The 20,311-nt window shown below is 34.4% G+C and overlaps 1 protein-coding gene across 5 annotated transcripts in view; it reads right to left on the minus strand.

Annotated features, from left to right (window-relative positions):
• The window catches only part of WRN (WRN RecQ like helicase), a 140,115-nt gene that overhangs the window by 10,220 nt on the left and 109,584 nt on the right, over window positions 1-20,311 (minus strand). For all 5 annotated transcript variants that reach the window (XM_035699760.2, XM_025421731.3, XM_025421640.3 and 2 more), the window contains 5 exons: window positions 18,440-18,515; window positions 18,079-18,191; window positions 15,454-15,568; window positions 9,174-9,305; window positions 6,500-6,662 (listed from right to left, as the gene is read on the minus strand). In XM_035699760.2, coding sequence (XP_035555653.1) covers window positions 6,500-6,662; window positions 9,174-9,305; window positions 15,454-15,568; window positions 18,079-18,191; window positions 18,440-18,515 — 599 coding nt within the window. The remainder of the gene's footprint in view (window positions 1-6,499; window positions 6,663-9,173; window positions 9,306-15,453; window positions 15,569-18,078; window positions 18,192-18,439; window positions 18,516-20,311) is intronic.

Genomic DNA, 20,311 nt, shown 5'->3' on the forward strand with positions numbered 1-20,311 from the left:
TACACATATTTTGCGATATTTCTAGATTCTTAGAAGTGGGATTTCTGACTAAATACATTTTACGTTTTGGCAGGTATTGCCAAAATTTCCTCTATAATTGTGCTTTTTTTTTTTTAAGATTTTATTTATTTATTCAGGAGAGACACAGAGAGAGAGGCAGGGACATAGGCTGAGGGAGAAGCAGGCCCACTGTGGGGAACCTGATGCGGAACTCGATCCCAGGACCCTGGTATCAGGACCTAAGCCAAAGGCAGGCCCTCCACCACTGAGCCACCCAGGCGCCTCTATAATTGTGCTATCTGATACAATAAGCACTAATCACATGTACTGAGCACCTGAAATGTAGCTAGTATGGCAAAGGAACTCAATTTTAAGTAATCCTAATTAATGTAAAATTAAATTTAAAACCTGATACTTGATTCAGTTATTGAAAAAAATTTTAAGTGTGTTTGGAACACACTGAAAATCTTCATTTACTTTATTCAATTGTAAATTTTACAAAAGCTAAATACCAATCAAATATTTTCAATTAAAATTTAGCATAAGAATTGAGATATGCTGTAAGTGTAAAATACATACCTGATTTTAAAGGCTTAGTACAAAAAAATACACAAAAGATCTCATTAATAATTTTACACTGATTATGTTGAAATAACAGTTTTAATATACTGGGTTAATTAAATATATCATTAGAATTAATCATATCTGTTTATTTTCATTTTTTTAATTTACATTTTTACTTTGTTTTTTAGTTTTTTAATTATTTAAGGAGAGAGAGCATGCATATGCGTGCACATGAGTGGGATACAGGCAGAGGGTGAGGGGGAGAGACAATCTCAAGCAGACTCCAAGCTAAGCAAGGAGTCCAGCATGGGCTCAATCTTAGAACCCTGAGATCATGACCTGTGCAGAAACCAAGAGTGGGACACTTAACCAACTGAGCCACCCAGGCAACCCTTTTTTTTTTTTTTTTTTTTTTACTTTTTTAATGTGGCTACTAGAAAATTTTAAATTGCATACTCTGGGTAACATGTAGACTTCTTGAATCTCTATGCTGTACATCTCAAAATAATTGTAACATGTGTGCCAACTATATTTCAATTAAGAAATTTGTTTTAATTTAAAGATAAAATAAAATTACATATATGGTTTATATCATATTTCTTTTTGGATAATGCTCTAGAAAAAAACATACAAATTTTCCTGTACTCTAGCAACTACACAACTATATTATAATAAATTCGTTTTCTTCTATAGGTATTTAGACACTGGATAAATAAACTATATATCCTTGATTTCATTATACTGTAAATGTAAATTTTACAAGCCAATTTTTTGGAAACATAGTTCAATAATCTTGAGCTATTATAGCATCATGGGTTCAATGAATTATTTTGAAAGGAAAAATGAAATATTTGATTCCATTGAAACAATCTGTTCCTAAAATTAGGATGTCTTCTTTTCATGGAATTATGATAGGTAACATTTGCTTATGGCTTTAAACCACTGTTAATAATTTAATAAATGTACAAAGTTATTGTACATAATTTGAATATAATTTCTAGATATAATTAGAAAATCCATGTATTCACTTATACATTTCTGTAAGTACCCTCTATATTTTTATCTTAAAGTCATCCTACAATATACATATGCAAAAAGGGGGCATCTAGCATTAAAGATGTATCTTATCCTGTCCTAACTTTCCAGTCAAGTAAGCACCGAAAATTTCTATTAGAGAATAATGAAGACTGGCTGCACTCCTTCAGTGCTTTATTTATTTATTTATTTATTTTCCTTCAGTGCTTTAAAAGAGATCATATAAATCCTATTTTTGTGGCAGGTCCCTTGGAAGCCACCCTTAATTTTCTAGTTACATGCACATAAAAATGGAAGAATGAAAGTATTCAAAATATTACCCAGACACCTCATTAAATGCCTTGCTTAATTTATCATTAAGCATAGTTAGAATTTCAACTCCATAAAAGAAGCTTAAAATTATATAAACATGGATAAACTAAAGGATTAAAAAGTTATAGAATTCCTTTAAATAATAAATTATAAGGACAAAACCTACTTAGCAAATAAGACAGCATGAAAATATTACATATGATTGCTCAATTCACAAATACCTATTTTTAGGTATAAGATTATGCCATAACAAAACAAAAAATTCCCATTTCAGAATCTTGCAAAATTTAAATCAAATTTATTCATTAAAACACCAAATTATGTGATATGGTCAAAATTGAATAAGAAAATGAAAATGCCATATTTGAATCATTAATGTACTAAGTATATCTTCATTTCTTATTATAAATTTGTAACTCAACAATTTTTCTCAAATAGGAGAACAAATAGTATTTTATCAAGGAAAAACAAGAACTCAAAATTAAAATTTCACATCAATAAATGTAATCTTACATACTATAAATATACAATCTAAAGAAATAAAATTTAGAGCTCATAGTTCTTATAATCTTAACTTTCTCAATTTTGGCTTTGGAAGAGAACTACAATAATATATATTTTTCATATTATATAAACAACCTACATACAGTATATTGACAGAAAAAATGAATTAAGTATTTAATAAGTATTTTTTAAAGTGTTCTCCCTTCTTTCAACTTAGTACTTATCTCTAAATGAAAATTAATTTGCTATTTTCAGTATATAATGGTAAAGATAAATGTTTTAAATAATGTTTTAGTCACTAATGATTACAGATGCTTCTCTTGTCTCTGATATTTGTTGTATCAAGGCTGCGCAATTTTATACTGATGTTTATATATTGTTTGACTTCAATATTTCTTAATTTTAAAAGTTGTCTAACATCAGAAATTAAAATTGCTGAACTCAGAATGTAGGAAGACTATAGATAGAGAATATTAAAGGCACTATACATAAAAATATGTTAAACTGAATATAATTAAGTATATTTTACTCATCAATTAATGGTTTATATACCCAAATCCTACATCAGGATTAGAAACTGCATATTTTGGGGCGCCTGACCAACTCTTGATTTTCAGCTCAGATCATGAGCTCAGGGTCCTGGGATTGAGCTCTGCCTTGGGCTTCCCCCTCAGTTAGGAATCTGCTAGGAATTCTTTCTCATCCTCTGCCTCCCCCCACCCCCCACCCCTACCCCTGGCTCGTTTGTACACTTTCTCTCTCATTCTCTCTCTTTCATTCTCTAAATAAATAAGTAAATAAAATCTTAAGTCAAGAAAGCACTTGCATATTTCTTTCTTTAAACAGTTGGCAGTACACTTTAACGTGGTATAGTTAAAAGAAAAACTTGCTTAGTCATTAATCTTCACATGATATTAACAGAATCTGTAACTCTCTTGGCCTCAAATTCCTATCTCTGAAACAGGGTAGGATTAGGAAAGTGAAAATTTAATGATTTCCAATTTCCTTTTCAAATCTAAAATCCTATAACTTTACAACTATATGATTTGGAAAGCAACTTAGCAACATTTGGATTCCTCACCATGGTCAAATAAAATAGATTGTTAATAATTGACTAAATAATAGAACCTTATATTTTCCTCCATAATTTCCTCTTGCCAATAATGAACTGAAATTAGAACATCGATGTTATGTTACTCAAGAATATTTTCCCAAGAATTCTTCAGTTCTTGGAAAAAAATATTTATAACAAGCCTGAATTATTAAAGTTCTAAGGCTCTATAAAGTTGTTTTGAAACCTCTCTTCTTGTATACTTATTTATTAATTTCCTATTTTCTTCATTAGCTACTAAAAAGAGTAGAGTATAAAAGTAATCATATTTAGATTTAAACATTTTATTTATTTGACAGAGAAAGAAAGATCACAAGCAGAGGGAGCGGGCAGACAGAGGGAGAGGGAGCAACAGACAGAGGGGAGGGAGAAGCAGGCTCCCTGCTGAGCAAGGAGCCGAGATGCAGGGCTCAATCCCAGGACCCTGAGATCATGACCTGAGCTGAAGGCAGGTGCTTAATCAACTGAGCCACCCAAGTACCCCTAGAGGGTATTTTTAAGAAGCACTAAGATCTTACCACTTACTTCTTCACTCATCATCAACATTATAATCACCATCACTGCCACCACCACCATCTATAAAATACTTACCAGTGCCAGAGCATTCTGTTCAGTATCCAATTATTTCTCACAATTTTCTAAGAAGCAATATTATCCTGTCCTGTTTTAGAGATAAAGAAACTGAAGCGTGGGGGAGATTGGGCAATTTGCCCAAGGTCATAGAACTTGGAAATGGTACAGCCTATATCAAAATAAATCAGCTGTTACCAGAGCCTTTGCTCTTACTGACTAGGCTAACACATCCATCAATCTTCAGGATTTAAGGAAAGCAGCCAACAATAGCAAACACAATTGTCAATGGTTGGGGGGTAGGGGGAGCTTCCCCAACTTTTTCAGAGAATACTGCCTACTATCCAACAGCTCATCAAAAGACAGACTTTAAGTTCTGTATTTACACATACGTAAAGAGGACTCACACCTAAGTTACTTTGGATGTTTTAACACAGTCCAGATGGCCTAAAGGTTTTCAGATTTAGAAATCTAATTTAAGTTTAACAGACGTACCTTAACCATGTTCATAAACTATCAATTCACTGATTTACAATTATGAATTTACAGTTATCACATAGAGAAGTATCCAGGTTAGCATGACTAGTGCATTCTTTCCCTGTAGACAGATCTATATTAGAAATCAAATTATAACCAGGAAGTGAGGAAGTGATATAGAAGCAGAATTAGTTGAAGTGTTTTCCTCAGATAAGACCTTGGCGTAACTTAACAACAGGCCCTTAGGATACTTGAAGTAGTTGGTCAGGATTAGAAATTGTATATTCTTTCTTTTAAATAATTAGCAGTACAATTTTAATATGGTTAATAAAAAGAAAAAATTTGTGGGCGCCTGGCTGGCTGAGTTAGGAGAGCATGGGACTCTTGAGTTGTAAATTTGAGCCCCACAGAGAGATTGAGCAGAGAGATTATTCAAAAGAAAGAAAAAAAAGAAAAGAAAGAAAAGAAAAGAAAAGAAAAGAAAAAAAAGAAAAGAAAAGAAAAGAAAGAAAAAAAAAGAAAGAAAGAAAGAAAGAAAGAAAGAAAGAAAGAAAGAAAGAAAGAAAGAAAGAAAGAAAAAGGAAGGAAGGAAGGAAGGAAGGAAGGAAGGAAGGAAGGAAGGAAGGAAGGAAGGAAGGAAGGAAGAAATTTGAATAAATAACGTTTTAAGAAAAAAGAAAAAAAGAAAAATTTTAGTTCCCTGGGAATAATTTTGATGACCATTGCCTAGGACTTGCCTCTTTCTTTTTTCCACTGCTTCTACAGTTGACAAATGGAACTGATGAAGGTGTTCTTTGTTTAGACCTCAGTCAAGTCTTCCTAAAGCCTAGAATTAATGCTCTTTTTTTTAATATATATATTTTAAAGATTTTATTTATTTAGAAAGAGAGTATGAGCAGGGGGAGGGGCAAAAAGAGAGGGAGAAAGAATCTCAAGGAGACTCTGTGCTGAGGGTGAAAGCCCAACCGTGGGGCTTGATCTCAGGACCTTGAGATCACACCCTGAGCCAAAATCAAGAGTTGGTTGAACTCAGCCACCCAGGCGCCCCCATGCTGTCTTTTAATATCTTTGTTCTGACCAATTTAGGATAGTATTGATTGTGCCTTCAGAGAGTGATCTTATTTCCCTTACTTCTAAATTTTTGGGGAGGAAATGCCTAGTTGTTCCCAAGTGGGAAAGAATTTGAGTTAATAAAAATTTAAGTATTTGTATTGTAGTTTATAACGCTTTTTGTATGCCTACTGCTCTGTCCTTAGAGTTTGAAGATATTTATCAGATTTATTGAGTTGTAACACATCTAGTTTGTACATTTATGAAGGAAAAAATCCTCTGAGGTACCTCATCTTCAATTCTGTAAAAAGTAGGTAATTAAAAAATTCCTGCAGGGCAGGCAAAGGGGCTGAATCTTCATGAGCACAGCTGAGGTTCTGCAACAAAGTGACAACCCTTCTTTCTACAAGGGAGCCCAGAGACCTAGGACCATCCCTTTAACACCACGGCGACTGAGACCACTGATTATACTGGTTAGAAAGATGCCGTGCATGAGGCCTATCACAAGGAAAATCTGTAAAATTTAGGGAAAATTGAGAAGTCAATGAGCTATGGGAAATGAATATGGAAAAAAATGTATTTTTTCTTCAAGGTGTGAGACAGAAATTAGACAAGGATGAAAGCCCACTGTTTTGGGATGTGAATCATAATCTAAAGCTGAAAAGGAAAACAAGAATTTCTCAGATTCAGACTTTCCTCTGAGTTGATAATGGGAAGAATGTCAAAAACAATAAAAAGCATTAAAAAAGCAAGTTTTCCATCGTAGCATAAAGGGTTAATGTTGGTAAAGTGAAAATAACTAGTGGATGGCTTGTTTACTTCATCTGGGTTCAATGACTCAAGTCATTAAGGCTGCAGACTAGGGTCAACAATCACCTGAGTTGATGGGAGGGTTTCGGATAACATCAGTAATAATCTTCTGAACCTCTGGAGTCAGGCCTGCTCGCTCCATATCAAGTGGACAGCCAGCTTTCACTGCTTGGGTTAAGTGCATTCCAACTGCTGTGAGAGGCATAATCCTGTCCTCAGTTAAACTTATCTAGAGAAACAGGAGCAAAACAACCATGAGGTTTTAAAAGTTTGCACTGTACCGTATGTAAATAAGATGTCCAAAACCTTCAGGTAATAAATGTTCACTGAGAAATAAACAATGCACTGAACCTTCACTTAAAAATTTCATTTTTACTATTTCTTTAAAACTACCCACATTATAGAGCTCCACAGGTTCTACCTTTTATATACACACTATACTGAATAAAACAAAATCATCCAGCTTTAGCTGGATCATCCCTCTCTGGTCACTTTAAAAACCTATTAGTGCCACAGACTAATCATTCTGTGCAAGTCTAATAACTGCCACAGCCTTTTGAAAATAGAGTAAATGACAATCCAATATTCTATATAATTGAACTGACACATGGTACTCTAGTTCTGTGAATTTCCAAGAAGACAAATCCTAAAATGCTTAGTGATATATAAAGTTCCAGATGCATTCTATAAAAGGCTCTTGAGAAAATTTTAACAGGGTGTTTCATATTGGCTCTACTCATAATATAATAACCACAATTTAGCAAAGGCTGTCATCTCTTACCTAGCATTAAACTTAACATGAATTGTTTTAAATTTAGGACAGTGTTCAATATTTATGTAGCTTTTTAAACAAATGTAGCTCCAAACCCATTTAAGATGTGTATTAGACAAAATACTATTTTAAACATTCAGAAAGTTTAAATATTAAGCTCTAAATTATTTAATGATACTCTCTTTTAATATATCTTGGACGTCTGAATTTGGACTATATTTATGTGAATGTTGATACTTCCATAGAACAGAGCATTTAAAGCAATATTTTCAGCCTTCAAAGGTAGGTTTTAAGTTACTTTCATTAAATGTCTAGCCTTTTCTACTACATAATATGCACCATGTGTGCATAATATCAGGGTTATTTGATACCAGGCATCAAATTACCTAGAACTAATTGTATTATTGCTCCCAATTAATTAGTCCTTAGGCATGTTTAATTTTGTGGTTAACAGGCACAGTCCCTCTCAGACCCCTGGGAGGAACATATAATTATAACATGATATTACACAATAATATACAACAAAATAATACCAAAGATATCAATGGAAATATATCACTCCACATTTTTAACCATGAATATATAATACATGAAACCATGTATCATGGCTGAGTATTACAATGTACTTTATTCAAAAAATTTGGAGGCTATACCAAATTTTCTTAGTACTATATTCATTTATACCATATATATATATGTGTGTGTGTGTGTGTGTGTGTGTGTGTATATATATATATATACAGGGTCATATATATATACATTGTCAAATTACGTGTATATATAAGCATATATTTTTAACACATACATGGAAGTTATTATTTTCATAAGACTGAACTTAAAATTTATATTTATCATGTAATTTGCTTCAAAAATAGTGCAATGGAATTATTTGGTTTCTTCTGTAATGGCTTTTGTACTTTTACTTTTAGAAATTTGACTGTTTAATTAGAACATCTATTAAGTGATGAAGACAAGCTATGGACTATTTTTCTTATTTATACTGGATTTTAACCATAATAAGAAGTATAATATAGCCTCATGAATAGAGGCTATATTCATTCATTCACACAGAGAACAGGAAAAGCAGGCACTGGACCATATAGCCTTTTCCAAATCAATTTAATGACAGAATAAGAATTCAAATTAGCTAAGCCTTGCTGGAAGCCTAATTCTGTCCCTATTCCACTAAGATATACTCTTCATTTTATATATTAAAAAAAACTTCAATAGCCTTAAGGATTGAGGCCAGAACAGTGAAGAAACATTAAGTGTGGCCATTTTTCATAGTAATTAAGATGTTTTTCAAAGACCATCAGGCATGGTTTAAAAAAAACAAAATAATAGTAGAGGATCTAGAGTGAAAAGCAAGCTGGGTCTTGTTGGGGGTTTTTTGGGGGGGATTTTTTTTTTTTTTTTTTGGTAACTTATTTCTAGCTTCTTGGACATCCTTCCAGTGATAGTCTATGCATTTTTGTATACATACACAAAAATATGTCATATATAAACATGCACATATACACATGCATATATACACATACACATTTATGTTTTTCATACTGCTTTCCATCTTCCCTTTCTTTACTTAAACGTATCTTGGAGATTATTTCTTATCAGTACATATGCTAACAGTTTTTAAATTATTAATCCCAATTAAAAAAAATAGAGTCTTATAATACGGCTGCTCTAATATATCCCTATGCTCTATGTTTAATAGTACCTCTGATACAACCTCTACAAAATAGCCATGGCCAAAGTATACTTGTTGTTTTCACTAATTGACAAAGGTAGGCTTGGCAGAAAAAGAAAATGACATTCTAGCTTAAAATTAAATATAATATGAAACAATATAAAACATTGTAAGATTGGAATAAACTTATCCCAAGTCACAACTTTACTATTTGAAAAGCTAATAAAACACATGTTTAGATAAACTTAAAATCCCCTCTAACTTGAAAGTAAAACATTTACCAAAGACATCTTCTTTTCTTGGAATAAGGAATACGTGATGGCCGCAGACTGTGAAAGGGAACATGTTTCATTTTCCTCCACCACACTGTTCCTTGGTTCTTCCCAAGGTTTTGTACTTGAAAAGAGGTCTGACTACAAAATATTAAATGTAACACAAATGATCAATAATTATATGAATATAATGATAGAGTATCAGTATGATCATTAGGCATTAGGGAAAAAAACACACAAATAAAACCTCTAAGGAACAGTTAAAAATTCCCTTTTTTATGAAAAGCTGGAAAAGGTGTGGGTTCTTTTATTTGTTTTTTACATATTGATTTATAAAGGTAAAATAAAGCTAGAGGGAATACGTTTTTAAATAAAATATCTGTAATGGCAAACATGGTTATAAAACTAGAAATGTCTAGTTTCCCCTTTAGCCAATAAAGAGAGAATACAAAATGAACTACAAAATTGACCACTCCGACTCTAAATTAGTCCCTTAATCCCTGGAAGTGAATACCAAATGCATGAATAAACCAAATTAATACTCAAATTTAGATACCATAGCCACAAATTCTGCTAACATTTTGTAAGTAAATATATCACTATATACATATAGTTTAAAAAAATACATACAAACTGGCTCTAAACTTGAAGGATCATGTAAATTCTTAAATATGGTTACTTAAGAAACATTTAGAAGAGAAAAAATGCAGAAAGGATTGAAAAATGAGATTAATGAAGAAATACTGGAATTTTTTAAAAGCCTGAAATAAAGACCAAGTGAGAGTTATGATAGAATTATATGATGTATAATTTGCATAGATATATGAACGTTTCCTCCATGAAAACTTTGCCTTTGAAAACATAAGTACCAATACTAAATTAAAAGAATTAAATCCAAAAAAATAAAATAAAAAATAATTTTTTTAAAAAAAGGATTAAATCCAACAGAACTTGGCTTATTCTAACCCACAGCAGTCCATTTCTGCACTAAATAAATGAGTCTACAGATTAGTTCACAGGAGACAACTGCAGTTTGGTGAAGACAGAAGCCAGACAATACCACAAGATGTAAGGTCATTGTTTCTAGGCATCTCTAAATTTTCAAGGAAGAATATTTTTTATTAAATGAAGTGTTTCTGAGAATTTAACACTCAAATCTGGCCCTAAGTTCCCAGGAATGCTTAAAAATCAGACTCCACATTGAGGGGGGCACTTGGTGGGATAAGCACTCGGTGTTATGCTAAATGTTGGCAAATTGAATGCCAATAAAAAAAAATTTTAAAAAAAATCAGACTCCATTAACCAAATTCCTCAGTATGTCAGTATCATCTGATAGCTGAAGGCAACAATGGGACACCTTGATGCCAAGTTCTTAAATATGTGACCACTGTGAATTATTCTGGCAAATCCATGAAGATTTTATTATTTATGGGACAAAATCTTGATATCATCTGTAAACATGAGACTAAAGGGTTTAGGAACATCCAAAACACTAAGCAAAGTAACATGAGAGCAGTAATCTCAAGAAGGAAGGGCTAGAATGTGATTCTAATTAAACAAAATCTAATCAAATCATAATCTATGTAGATAAAAGACGATGTGAACAGAGACTGATCAATTACGGAAACATAAATAGAAAAGGCAGAAGGACAAAAGTAGGCAGTACCTATCCAAGCACTGTTCAGATGAGAAGACGTCTTGGCTAACTAGATTTGAATATTACAGTTTCCCTGGCAAGCAATGTATGACAATGCCTAATCTGCTTTGATGTCAGACTACTTCTGACACTATCAGAATTCCCCTTGTTCTATTCCAGGCTCACTAAGCAACTGTCAGATAACCCGCCTTCCCAAATACCTTCTTCTTCAACAGGAGAGAACACACTGGTTGGGTCAATGAAACTTCCCAATTATATTTCTTACTATAAATGAATGAATTTGCATTCCAATGTAACCACTTATATTTACATATGCACGTATGTATACATAAAACCAAGCTCACAATTTGGTGTATGTGCTTGGCTGAGGTGCAATGGGGCAAAGCTCCATCTGTGGGATTATGACCAACGCCTCTAAATCAGAATCCCGCCCAGGCGGAACCATAGGGCACCACAGGGCACTGCCTCGGAGCCTCAGATGGCCTTGGCTGGCGGCTCCCCTGCCGTCCCCACCTGGCATGTCCCCCCCTCCCTCCCCCCCCGCGGAACCAGAGTCGGGGTAAATAGGCCCTGGTCCTGGGAAATGGGCACGGCCAGAAAGGGGGCCGCCCCCTTGCCCATCACGCAACCCACGTTGGGGAACCTGGTGCTAAACCACTGTAGAGGACCCGCTTCTGGGTCGGGGTTTCCTATGAAGCAGCGCAGCTCCCCCCCTGCGATCTATTGAAAGTCAGCCCTCCACACAAGGGTTTGTAAAACACAAACAAACCAAGCTCAGAGAGAAGGGTAATGCAAACCTACTCCCCAAAACACAACTATTCTGTGACAAGACAATTCAGACCTTTAAGATAAGGATGAGGACTGAACCCCTGGCCTAGACCATGGTGAATGCCAAAGTGTGAGTAGCCAGCTATGCTTCTCCAGAAAATATACACTCTGTTTTGATGCATGTTTTTTAAAAACTACAATACATAACTATTCTGAAGCTCTTAAACAGAAAAACAAAAACAAAAACGTGCCATCCAGGCACCCCTTAAGCAAATATCTTAAAAGGTTAATGAAAGTGTGAATAACAAAACTGGGTTAAAAAATATATGTTTGTGGGATCCCTGGGTGGCGCAGCGGTTTGGCGCCTGCCTTTGGCCCAGGGCGCGATCCTGGAGACCCGGGATCGAATCCCACGTCAGGCTCCCGGTGCATGGAGCCTGCTTCTCCCTCTGCCTGTGTCTCTGCCTCTCTCTCTCTCTCTCTCTCTTTGTGACTATCATAAATAATAAATAAAAAAAAATAAAAAAAAAATAAAAAAAATTAAAAAAAAAAAGAAAAAAATATATGTTTGTTAATTTATTTACTTAAGGGACGCCTGGGTGGCTCAGCGGTTGAGTGTCTGCCTTTGGCCCAGGGCGTGATCCTGGAGACCTGGGATGGAGTCCCACATCAGGCGCCCTGCATGGAGCCTGCTTCTCCTTCTGCCTGTGTCTCTGCCTCTCTCTGTGTGTGTCTGTCATGAATAAATAAATAAAATCTTTTTAAAAAAATTTATTTACTTAATATATTTTTTCAATATACAAGAGTCCAGGCATAATTCCTAACCACAGAAATTAGCAGTCATTTTCTGCATCCAGAAAGTTCAAAAAGGTTTCGAACCTCTCCTTCGGGGCATTTATCTTTTGCCCTATTTCAGTTTCTTCTTCCGAAGAGAAGTTGGGAGGAAAATTTCTTTCATTATTAAGTAATGCCATTAGTTCATGAAAGAAGATCCTACTGTGAAGCATCCAAAGAGAGAAAACGTATTCAAATACTGCTGATAACTATGATATTCTTTATCAAACCACTAAAAAATTATAATCTCCCTTTCAAAATTTCCAATGTGAAATATGTAGTTTTTACATAATATCTAAGAATAAGAAAAAGAAATGTAAAGTTGCCAAAGATATTCTATCACAAGAGGGAAATATAACATACAATAAAACAGAATGATTCTTAAACTGGGATCCAAATGTGCCTGATCAAAGCTTATAGGAAATTCTTAGAAGTAAAAACAACCCTTTAATATTGCCTTCCATATTTTTAACTCTTCCAACTTTTTATACTCACTCCATATCTTTTATCTTTTTTTTTTTTCAGATTTACTTATTCATTTATTTGAGAGAGAGAGAGCATGAGTGTAAGCAGGGGGAAGGGCAGAGGGGTAGAGAAGGTGGGGGAGAGAGAGAATCCCATGCAGACTCTGTGCTGAGTGCAGAGCCCACACAGCTCAATCTCAGGACCCGATGACCTGGGCCAAAATTAAAAGTCAGATGCTTAACCAACTGAGCCATCTAGGTGCCCCTATCTTTTGTCTTTCTAATTAATCTACTGTTTCCTTAATTTGGGGAAGTAAAGTATCCTTCCGTTGTGTAGGTGAGGAAATGGAAACTCGAGGAACACATACATTCAGAGTCAGGCTCCCTGCTCAGTGGGGAGTCAGCATGTCCCTCTCCCTCTGCCCCTCCTCTCCACCCGATTGTGCTCTCTCTTAAATAAAATAAATAAGGGGATCCCTGGGTGGCGCAGCGGTTTGGCGCCTGCCTTTGGCGCAGGGCGCGATCCTGGAGACCCGGGATCGAATCCCACGTCGGGCTACCGGTGCATGGAGCCTGCTTCTCCCTCTGCCTGTGTACACTCTGCCTCTCTCTCTCTGTGACTATCATAAATAAATTATAAAAAAAAAATAAAATAAAATAAATAAAATCTTAAAAAAAAAAAAAAAAAAAAAGAAGACATTCAGCTTCCCCAGGGAGACTATGATGGAATTAAATTCCTGATTCCCTGATTCGGAGTCCAGTAGACTTTCTACTACCTCACAATGCCTCACCTTCTATGTTGGGGTAAAAATGGAGTCTACAGATGCAGTTTAAAGAAAGAAACTCAAAGTATCCTTGTGGAAATGACCAATTATGGTGGAGCAAGAATAATAAAAGGATAGGAAGAAAATGCTATCAAGACTAACGAGAAGAATACGTATTCTACTTAATATCAAAAGACAGCATGACTGGAAGGAAAGAGTAATTAGGGAACAAAATGAATAATATAAAAAAGAAAGTGGCTGGGCTCGGTGCCAACTGATAGCAAGGATAACTTTGCAGCTTTAATTTCTACCTCCATTTGAAAGTAAAATAACTTATCAGCCTAAAACACTACTTTTTCAAATTTAAAAATAAAACCATTCAACAGAATAGAAAGATATGAGCAGCCTAGACAACTACTTAAGCATCATCTTAAAAATTAGATAACTAACATTCTGTTAGTTAGTTATTTTTGTAATAATTTTGTTATTTTTGTAAGTGATTTACTATAGGAACAATCTGAATCGATTTTCTAAGTGTCCAGTGTGGAAATGAAAATACAACTGACCCTTGAAACAATATGGTTTGAACTAGCCAGGTCCACTTATAAGCGAATTTTTTTTCAAAAAATAGAGCACAATGCTATAAATGTATTTTCTCTTCCTTATGATTTTTGTTTTGTTTCAAGTTTTTATTTAAATTCTAGTTAGTTAACATATAGGTTTCAGTAGAATTTAATGGGCAGCTTGGGTGGCTTAGCAGTTTAGCGCCGCCTTGGGCCCAGGGCATGATCCTGGAGACCTGGGATCGAGTCCCGTGTCAGGCTCCCTGCAAGGGATCTGCTTCTCCCTCTGCCTGTGTCTCTGCCTCTGTGTGTGTGTGTGTGTGTGTGTGTGTGTCTCATGAATAAATAAATAAAATCTTTTAAAAAAAAGGTAGAATTTAGTGATTCATCACTTATATATAACAAACACCCAGTGCTCATCACAAGTGCCTTTCTTAATATCCATCACCCATTTAGCCCATCCCCCACCAACCTCTCCTTCAGCAACCCCTATGATTTTCTTTTTTTGTTGTTTTTAAGATTTATTTATTTATTTGAGAGACAGAGTGCACACAAGCCAGGGAGAGGGGCAGAGGGAAAGGGACAGAGATTCTCATGCAGATTCCAGGGTGAGCATGGAACCCAACTCAGAGCTTAATCTCATGACCCTGAGATCGGGACTTGAACTGAAATCAAGAGTCAGATGCTCAACTGACTGAGCCACCCAGATGCCCCTCCTCTTATGATTTTCTTAATAACATTTTCTTTTCTCTAGCTTACTTTAAGAATACAGTATATAGGGGCACCTGGGTGGCTCAGTCAGTTAAGCATCTGCCTTCAGCTCAGGTCATGATCTCAGGGTCCTGGAATCAATCCCCACATTGGGCTCCTGGCTTGGGTAGCCTGCTTCTGCCTCTCACTTTGCCTTTACCCCCAACACCACTCATGCTCTCTCTCTCTCACATAAAATCTTTTAAAAAAAAGAATACAGTAAACAAAACATATGTAACATACAAAATAAGTGTTAATCAACTATATGTGTTCTCAGTAAGGCTTCCAGTCAACAGGAAGATATTAGTAGTTCTGGAGGATTCAAAAGTTATACGTGCATTTTTGGCTGCATAGGGGTCAGCACCTCTAACCTCCCACACTGTTCAAGGGTCAACTATAAAGGGAGAAAATGCTGCTTTTGAAACATGTTTTTGAAATCATCGAAAAATGTTTATGTTCTCACAGTTCCTGCAAACCACAGTATTTTACCTGAACATTATTTATCTGACAGAAATGTTTGATGACTTCCAACAGAGGGGTCAGCATAGTAGCTTTGCCTTCAGACACACCATTGATCCTTTTCATATTTTCAAATGTAGTAGGTCTGTCATTTAAAAAAATTAAAAAGTCAAGAAACTACTAAAATATTATCACTCCAGCAACATGGCTGATGTTTAGCTTCAAAATCATATTCAATAAACATGTATTTTTTCCAACAACCAAAAACAACGTGTAATACATATAATCATGTTCTATGATGTCTCTCCTTGCTTTCCACCATTTAAAGATTTGCTATTTTAGCAACTTATGAATAAAAAAACACCTCCATTATCACCACAAGACACCGTACTAAAAGGTGAACAGGCCATTACCATGAAGAAACAGGCTAATGTTCTAGTCTATAACTGATCTCATCACTATTATTATTTTTATAAATATAAAAGGAAAAACTGTAAGGCTCTGAGGACAACCAACAAGCTAAGAAACTGAAAAGAAAATCTCATTCATTATTTACAAAGTACTTGCCTGTAACAATAAACATGCTAACTACCTTAGGCTTTTAACTCAATATTTCTTACAATATCAGTAACTAAAAGACTGTATGATGTCTATTTTCTAAAAATCTGCCAACCTAATTGTTAGTCCTTTTCTTTTAAATATCTTCACTAAATATTAAAGTGTGGATTTTGAATATTTATTTTTATTTATTTTTTTTAAATTTATTTTTCATTGGTGTTCAATTTACCAACATACAGAATAACCCCCAGTGCCCGTCACCCATTCACTCCCACTCCCCGCTCTCCTCCCCTTTTACCACCCCTAGTTCATTTCCCAAAGTTAGCAGTCTTTACGTTCTGTCTCCCTTTCTGATATTTCCCACACATTTCTTCTCCCTTCCCTTATATTCCCTTTCACTATTATTTATATTCCCCAAATGAATGAGAACATATAATGTTTGTCCTTCTCTGATTGACTTACTTCACTCAGCGAATATTTATTTTTAATAAAATAATTATTTTAAAATAAAAGCACTATATTATTAAAATTTCACACTGAAGTAACATCTTTTAGATGAAATTTAATGTCAAAAATAATTTTTTAAAAGAGTATAAAAGATGAATACAATTATCAAACAAATGTTCTTTGGAAATAATTTCTTCTAAATATTTATTGACCACCTCATATTTATTAGGCATTGTGCTAAGTGCTTTGGAAGACATAAAATGATGAGGAAAATAGTATATTTATTCAGAGCTTAAAATCTGGAAGATTAAAAAATATAAATAAATAAATAAATAAATAAATAAATAAATAAATAAATAAATAAATAAAATTTTAAAAAAATAAAATCTGGAAGATATAACATTAGGTATATTACCAATAATAACAAAAAAAATAAGTAAAGCATTATGTGAGAAGTGTGCAAAAAGCATCTTCTAAATTTACATTTTAAAGTCCTTTATGAATTCTAGAGAGAGGAATTACTTTGCTACTAAGAGCATGAAAGACTTCATGGAGAAGATAATTAATAAAGCCAGATCTTGAAGGATTTCATAGCAGGAGTTTTGGGGAATCAAGGAAACTGCAAGGCTAAAGTGACACTGTAAATAAATTCATGGAAGTTGAACAGGGTCTTCTTCACAAATGATCAACAGCAAGTAGTCAGATAAACCATTCAAAATTCTGCAACATGGATAGAAAGGCATGTGTAAATCCATAAATGAAGGGCCCTGAATTATAAGCAAAAGAAGTTAAGACAGTAGGGAACTAGTTAAGCAGAAGTATGATATGAGAAAGAGATTTGGTCTTATGCATCAGATGAAAAAATGACGGAGAGATAAGGAAAGAGTAACTAGTTAAGAGGTTTTTTCAATAGTCCAGCGGCAATTAATTGTCTGAACAGGGTGTCACAAAAAAGAGAGAGGACAGCATACATAGACACGTAAGGAACACTGAAATGAAAAAAGTCTCAAAACTATTTAAGAGTAAGACAGGGATCCATGTCAGAGAAGTGCAAATAACACCAGAGGTTTGTTTAAACGTGTCATTAGCCCCGGTAGCTCAGCAGTTTAGCGCCTGCCTTCGGCCCAGGGCGTGATCCTGGAGACCCTGGATCGAGTCCCATGTCAGGCTCCCTGCATGGAACCTGCTTCTCTCTCTGCCTGTGTCTCTGCTCTCTCTCTCTTGCTGTGTCTCTCATGAATAAATAAATAAAATCTTTAAAATAAATAAATAAATAAAATAAACGTGTCATTAAGAACATGAAGGTATGAATTGACAAAAATAAGAAAACAAGAAAGAAGAGTTTTGGTAGAAATTAAGAAAAAAGAGTTTTGGTAGTTGCACAAAATGCACGCATGGAGGGTTTGTGGATAATGAGTTAGATTTTATATATTCTGACTTTGATGGCTGAACACAGTTGGTTTTCATTCACATAGAAATGGCAGACTACAGCTCGGTGAAGAGATGGTAGACAGTAGCTTCCCATGCTGAGGAGAATTACCTCAAGGATAGGACAGCTGGACCCTAAGTCATACTATCACTGAACAATCTATGTTACAAATCTATTCTGTTAGGAGAAAATAAGTTAGAACAGATGTCTGCACAGCTTACCTCATTTTGGCCATTTCCAATAGTATCTTATTTGTTGCTAGAATGGCTGGAGGAACATCCATTTTACCGGCATGTTTCTGCCTGGCTTCCACCAATATGCCATACAACACAGTCTGAACAAAGAACAGAAAAACAACTCAACATTTGTTGTTGCTGTTTTTTTTTTTAAATGTACTTAGAAAAATCCAGTCCTTTATTTTTAGATCTTCAGCTATTACATTTTCCCTTAGGATGAAAAATTAACTATATCTCAGACTCACAGCTAAAGAACAATTTTTTTAAATACTGGCAACGAAACTTTAAGCATGCATATGTAATCACAATTATCCTTTCAAACACTGACTTTTCACAGAAGTTGTACCTGAGTCTCCTGCTCTTCAGCTGAAATAACAGGTTCTGAAGACTTGTAAGATTTTCCTGGTGAGTGTACTATGATGCTAAAATATTTAAAAGAAAATAAATAAAAAGGCTTTTCTTTCTCCAAGTTCAGTTTTTATTTCACCCCCCAAATGAAAAGTACTGTTCCATGTCAATATCAACATTCATTCTTCATAATACCAGTGAAATAACTGTGATTTATACAACAGCCAAAATTTTAAACAATTTCAATCAAATGCATTCATTATAATGGTAAAATTAAAACTATAATTTGAATTCATCAAAATTTAGTATACTTAAAAACAGCATTTGCCCCATCTTCATCCTCAACCAAATTCTTTAAAATACATCTTTATACCGAAGATAACTTTTTTTTTTGACCAAGAGAGATACAATCTATGATTCTTCACTGTGACATCACTAATTTTTGGTTGGTGAGGAACACTAAAATAGGATTAATAAAACTGTTCATAATTTTCTGCAAGATCAAACAAAACTAAGCCAAAGGGAATAATTTCTCTTTTGATGTCACAAAAGAAAAATAAAAACCATGCAATTAGCAAACAACATGGAAGGTGCTAGGCAGCAAACTAGACAGAAAACCAATTTTTTTTTAAAGATTTTATTTATTTGACAGAGAGAGAGAGAGAACAAGCAGGGGGAGTGACAGATGCAGAGGGAAAAGCAGATACGGGGCTTCTCCCATAACTGAGCAGGGAGCCCGATATGAGGCTCAATTTCAGGACCCTGGGAGCATGACCAGAGCTGAAGGCAGATGCTTAACCGACTGAGTTACCCAGGAGCCCCTAGAAAACCAATTTCTACAATAAGTATTTCTCATTGATTAATTATAGAGAGGAAAAGATATAAAAATAAAATTGTATGTAATAGCCTATATAAAAGATGCCAAATTTAAATAAATCCCTCCTTTGGTAAGGAAAAGGGGGAACATGTTTGATACTTAAGAAATGTTTATAAATTTCTGTTGCAAGAATTCAAAATCTACAGTATAAAGTAAGATTTTCACAATTATCAAATCCTATCACTAAAATAAGTAGACTAAACCTGAGAAAAGGTAACTCCAGTTCAAAAAATTAGTAATATCAGGTTACTCAAGATAATCATAAATTTGTTTTAAATAATATATTAACCTTTATCACAGTATTTATAAAAGCCTCTATAATAATGTACTGTTTACAAAATGGTACTTTAAATTATTTCAAAAATAAATTTTATCATCACATATACTGGCAAAATATGGGTAATATAGCTCCAAAGCAGAAATATATATAGAAAACATTTAATAATAAGTGTTTTGCCTATGAATGCTATTATAAGTGTACAGAAAAAAAGTTCAAAATAACTATAATGAATATCATCAAAAAGTGGAGACATTGGGGGCACTTGGGTGGTGTAGTCAATTAAGCATCCAACACTTGATTTCGGCTCAGATCATGTTCTTAGGGTCGTGAGACTGAGCCCTGCATCAGGCTCCACACTGAGCACAGTCTGCTGGAGTTTCTCTCTCCCTCTCCCTCTGCTCCTCCCTGCCTTGTGCTCTCTTTTGGGGGGGGGGGGGGGGAGTGGAGATGTTCTATTCATGAAACAAGATTGCTATGTTAAAGAAAGAAGAAAAAGAACAAGAAATAATTATTTGAAATGAATGTTTCAATAACTAAAAATAAAATCTTACTAGATGGAAGGGAATATAAAGTCAAGGCACTCTCCAAGAAAGTTAAGCAAACAAAAGGAGATTGAAAACAAGAGAAAAGAAAAATGAGTAATAAGAACACTAAAACCCAAGCCAAAAAAACAAAAAAGACAATTACTAACATCAGGGAAAATTAAGATAGTG

The sequence above is a fragment of the Canis lupus genome, chromosome 16 (assembly GCF_003254725.2).
Source record: "Canis lupus dingo isolate Sandy chromosome 16, ASM325472v2, whole genome shotgun sequence".
Taxonomy (NCBI): Eukaryota; Metazoa; Chordata; class Mammalia; order Carnivora; family Canidae; genus Canis; species Canis lupus.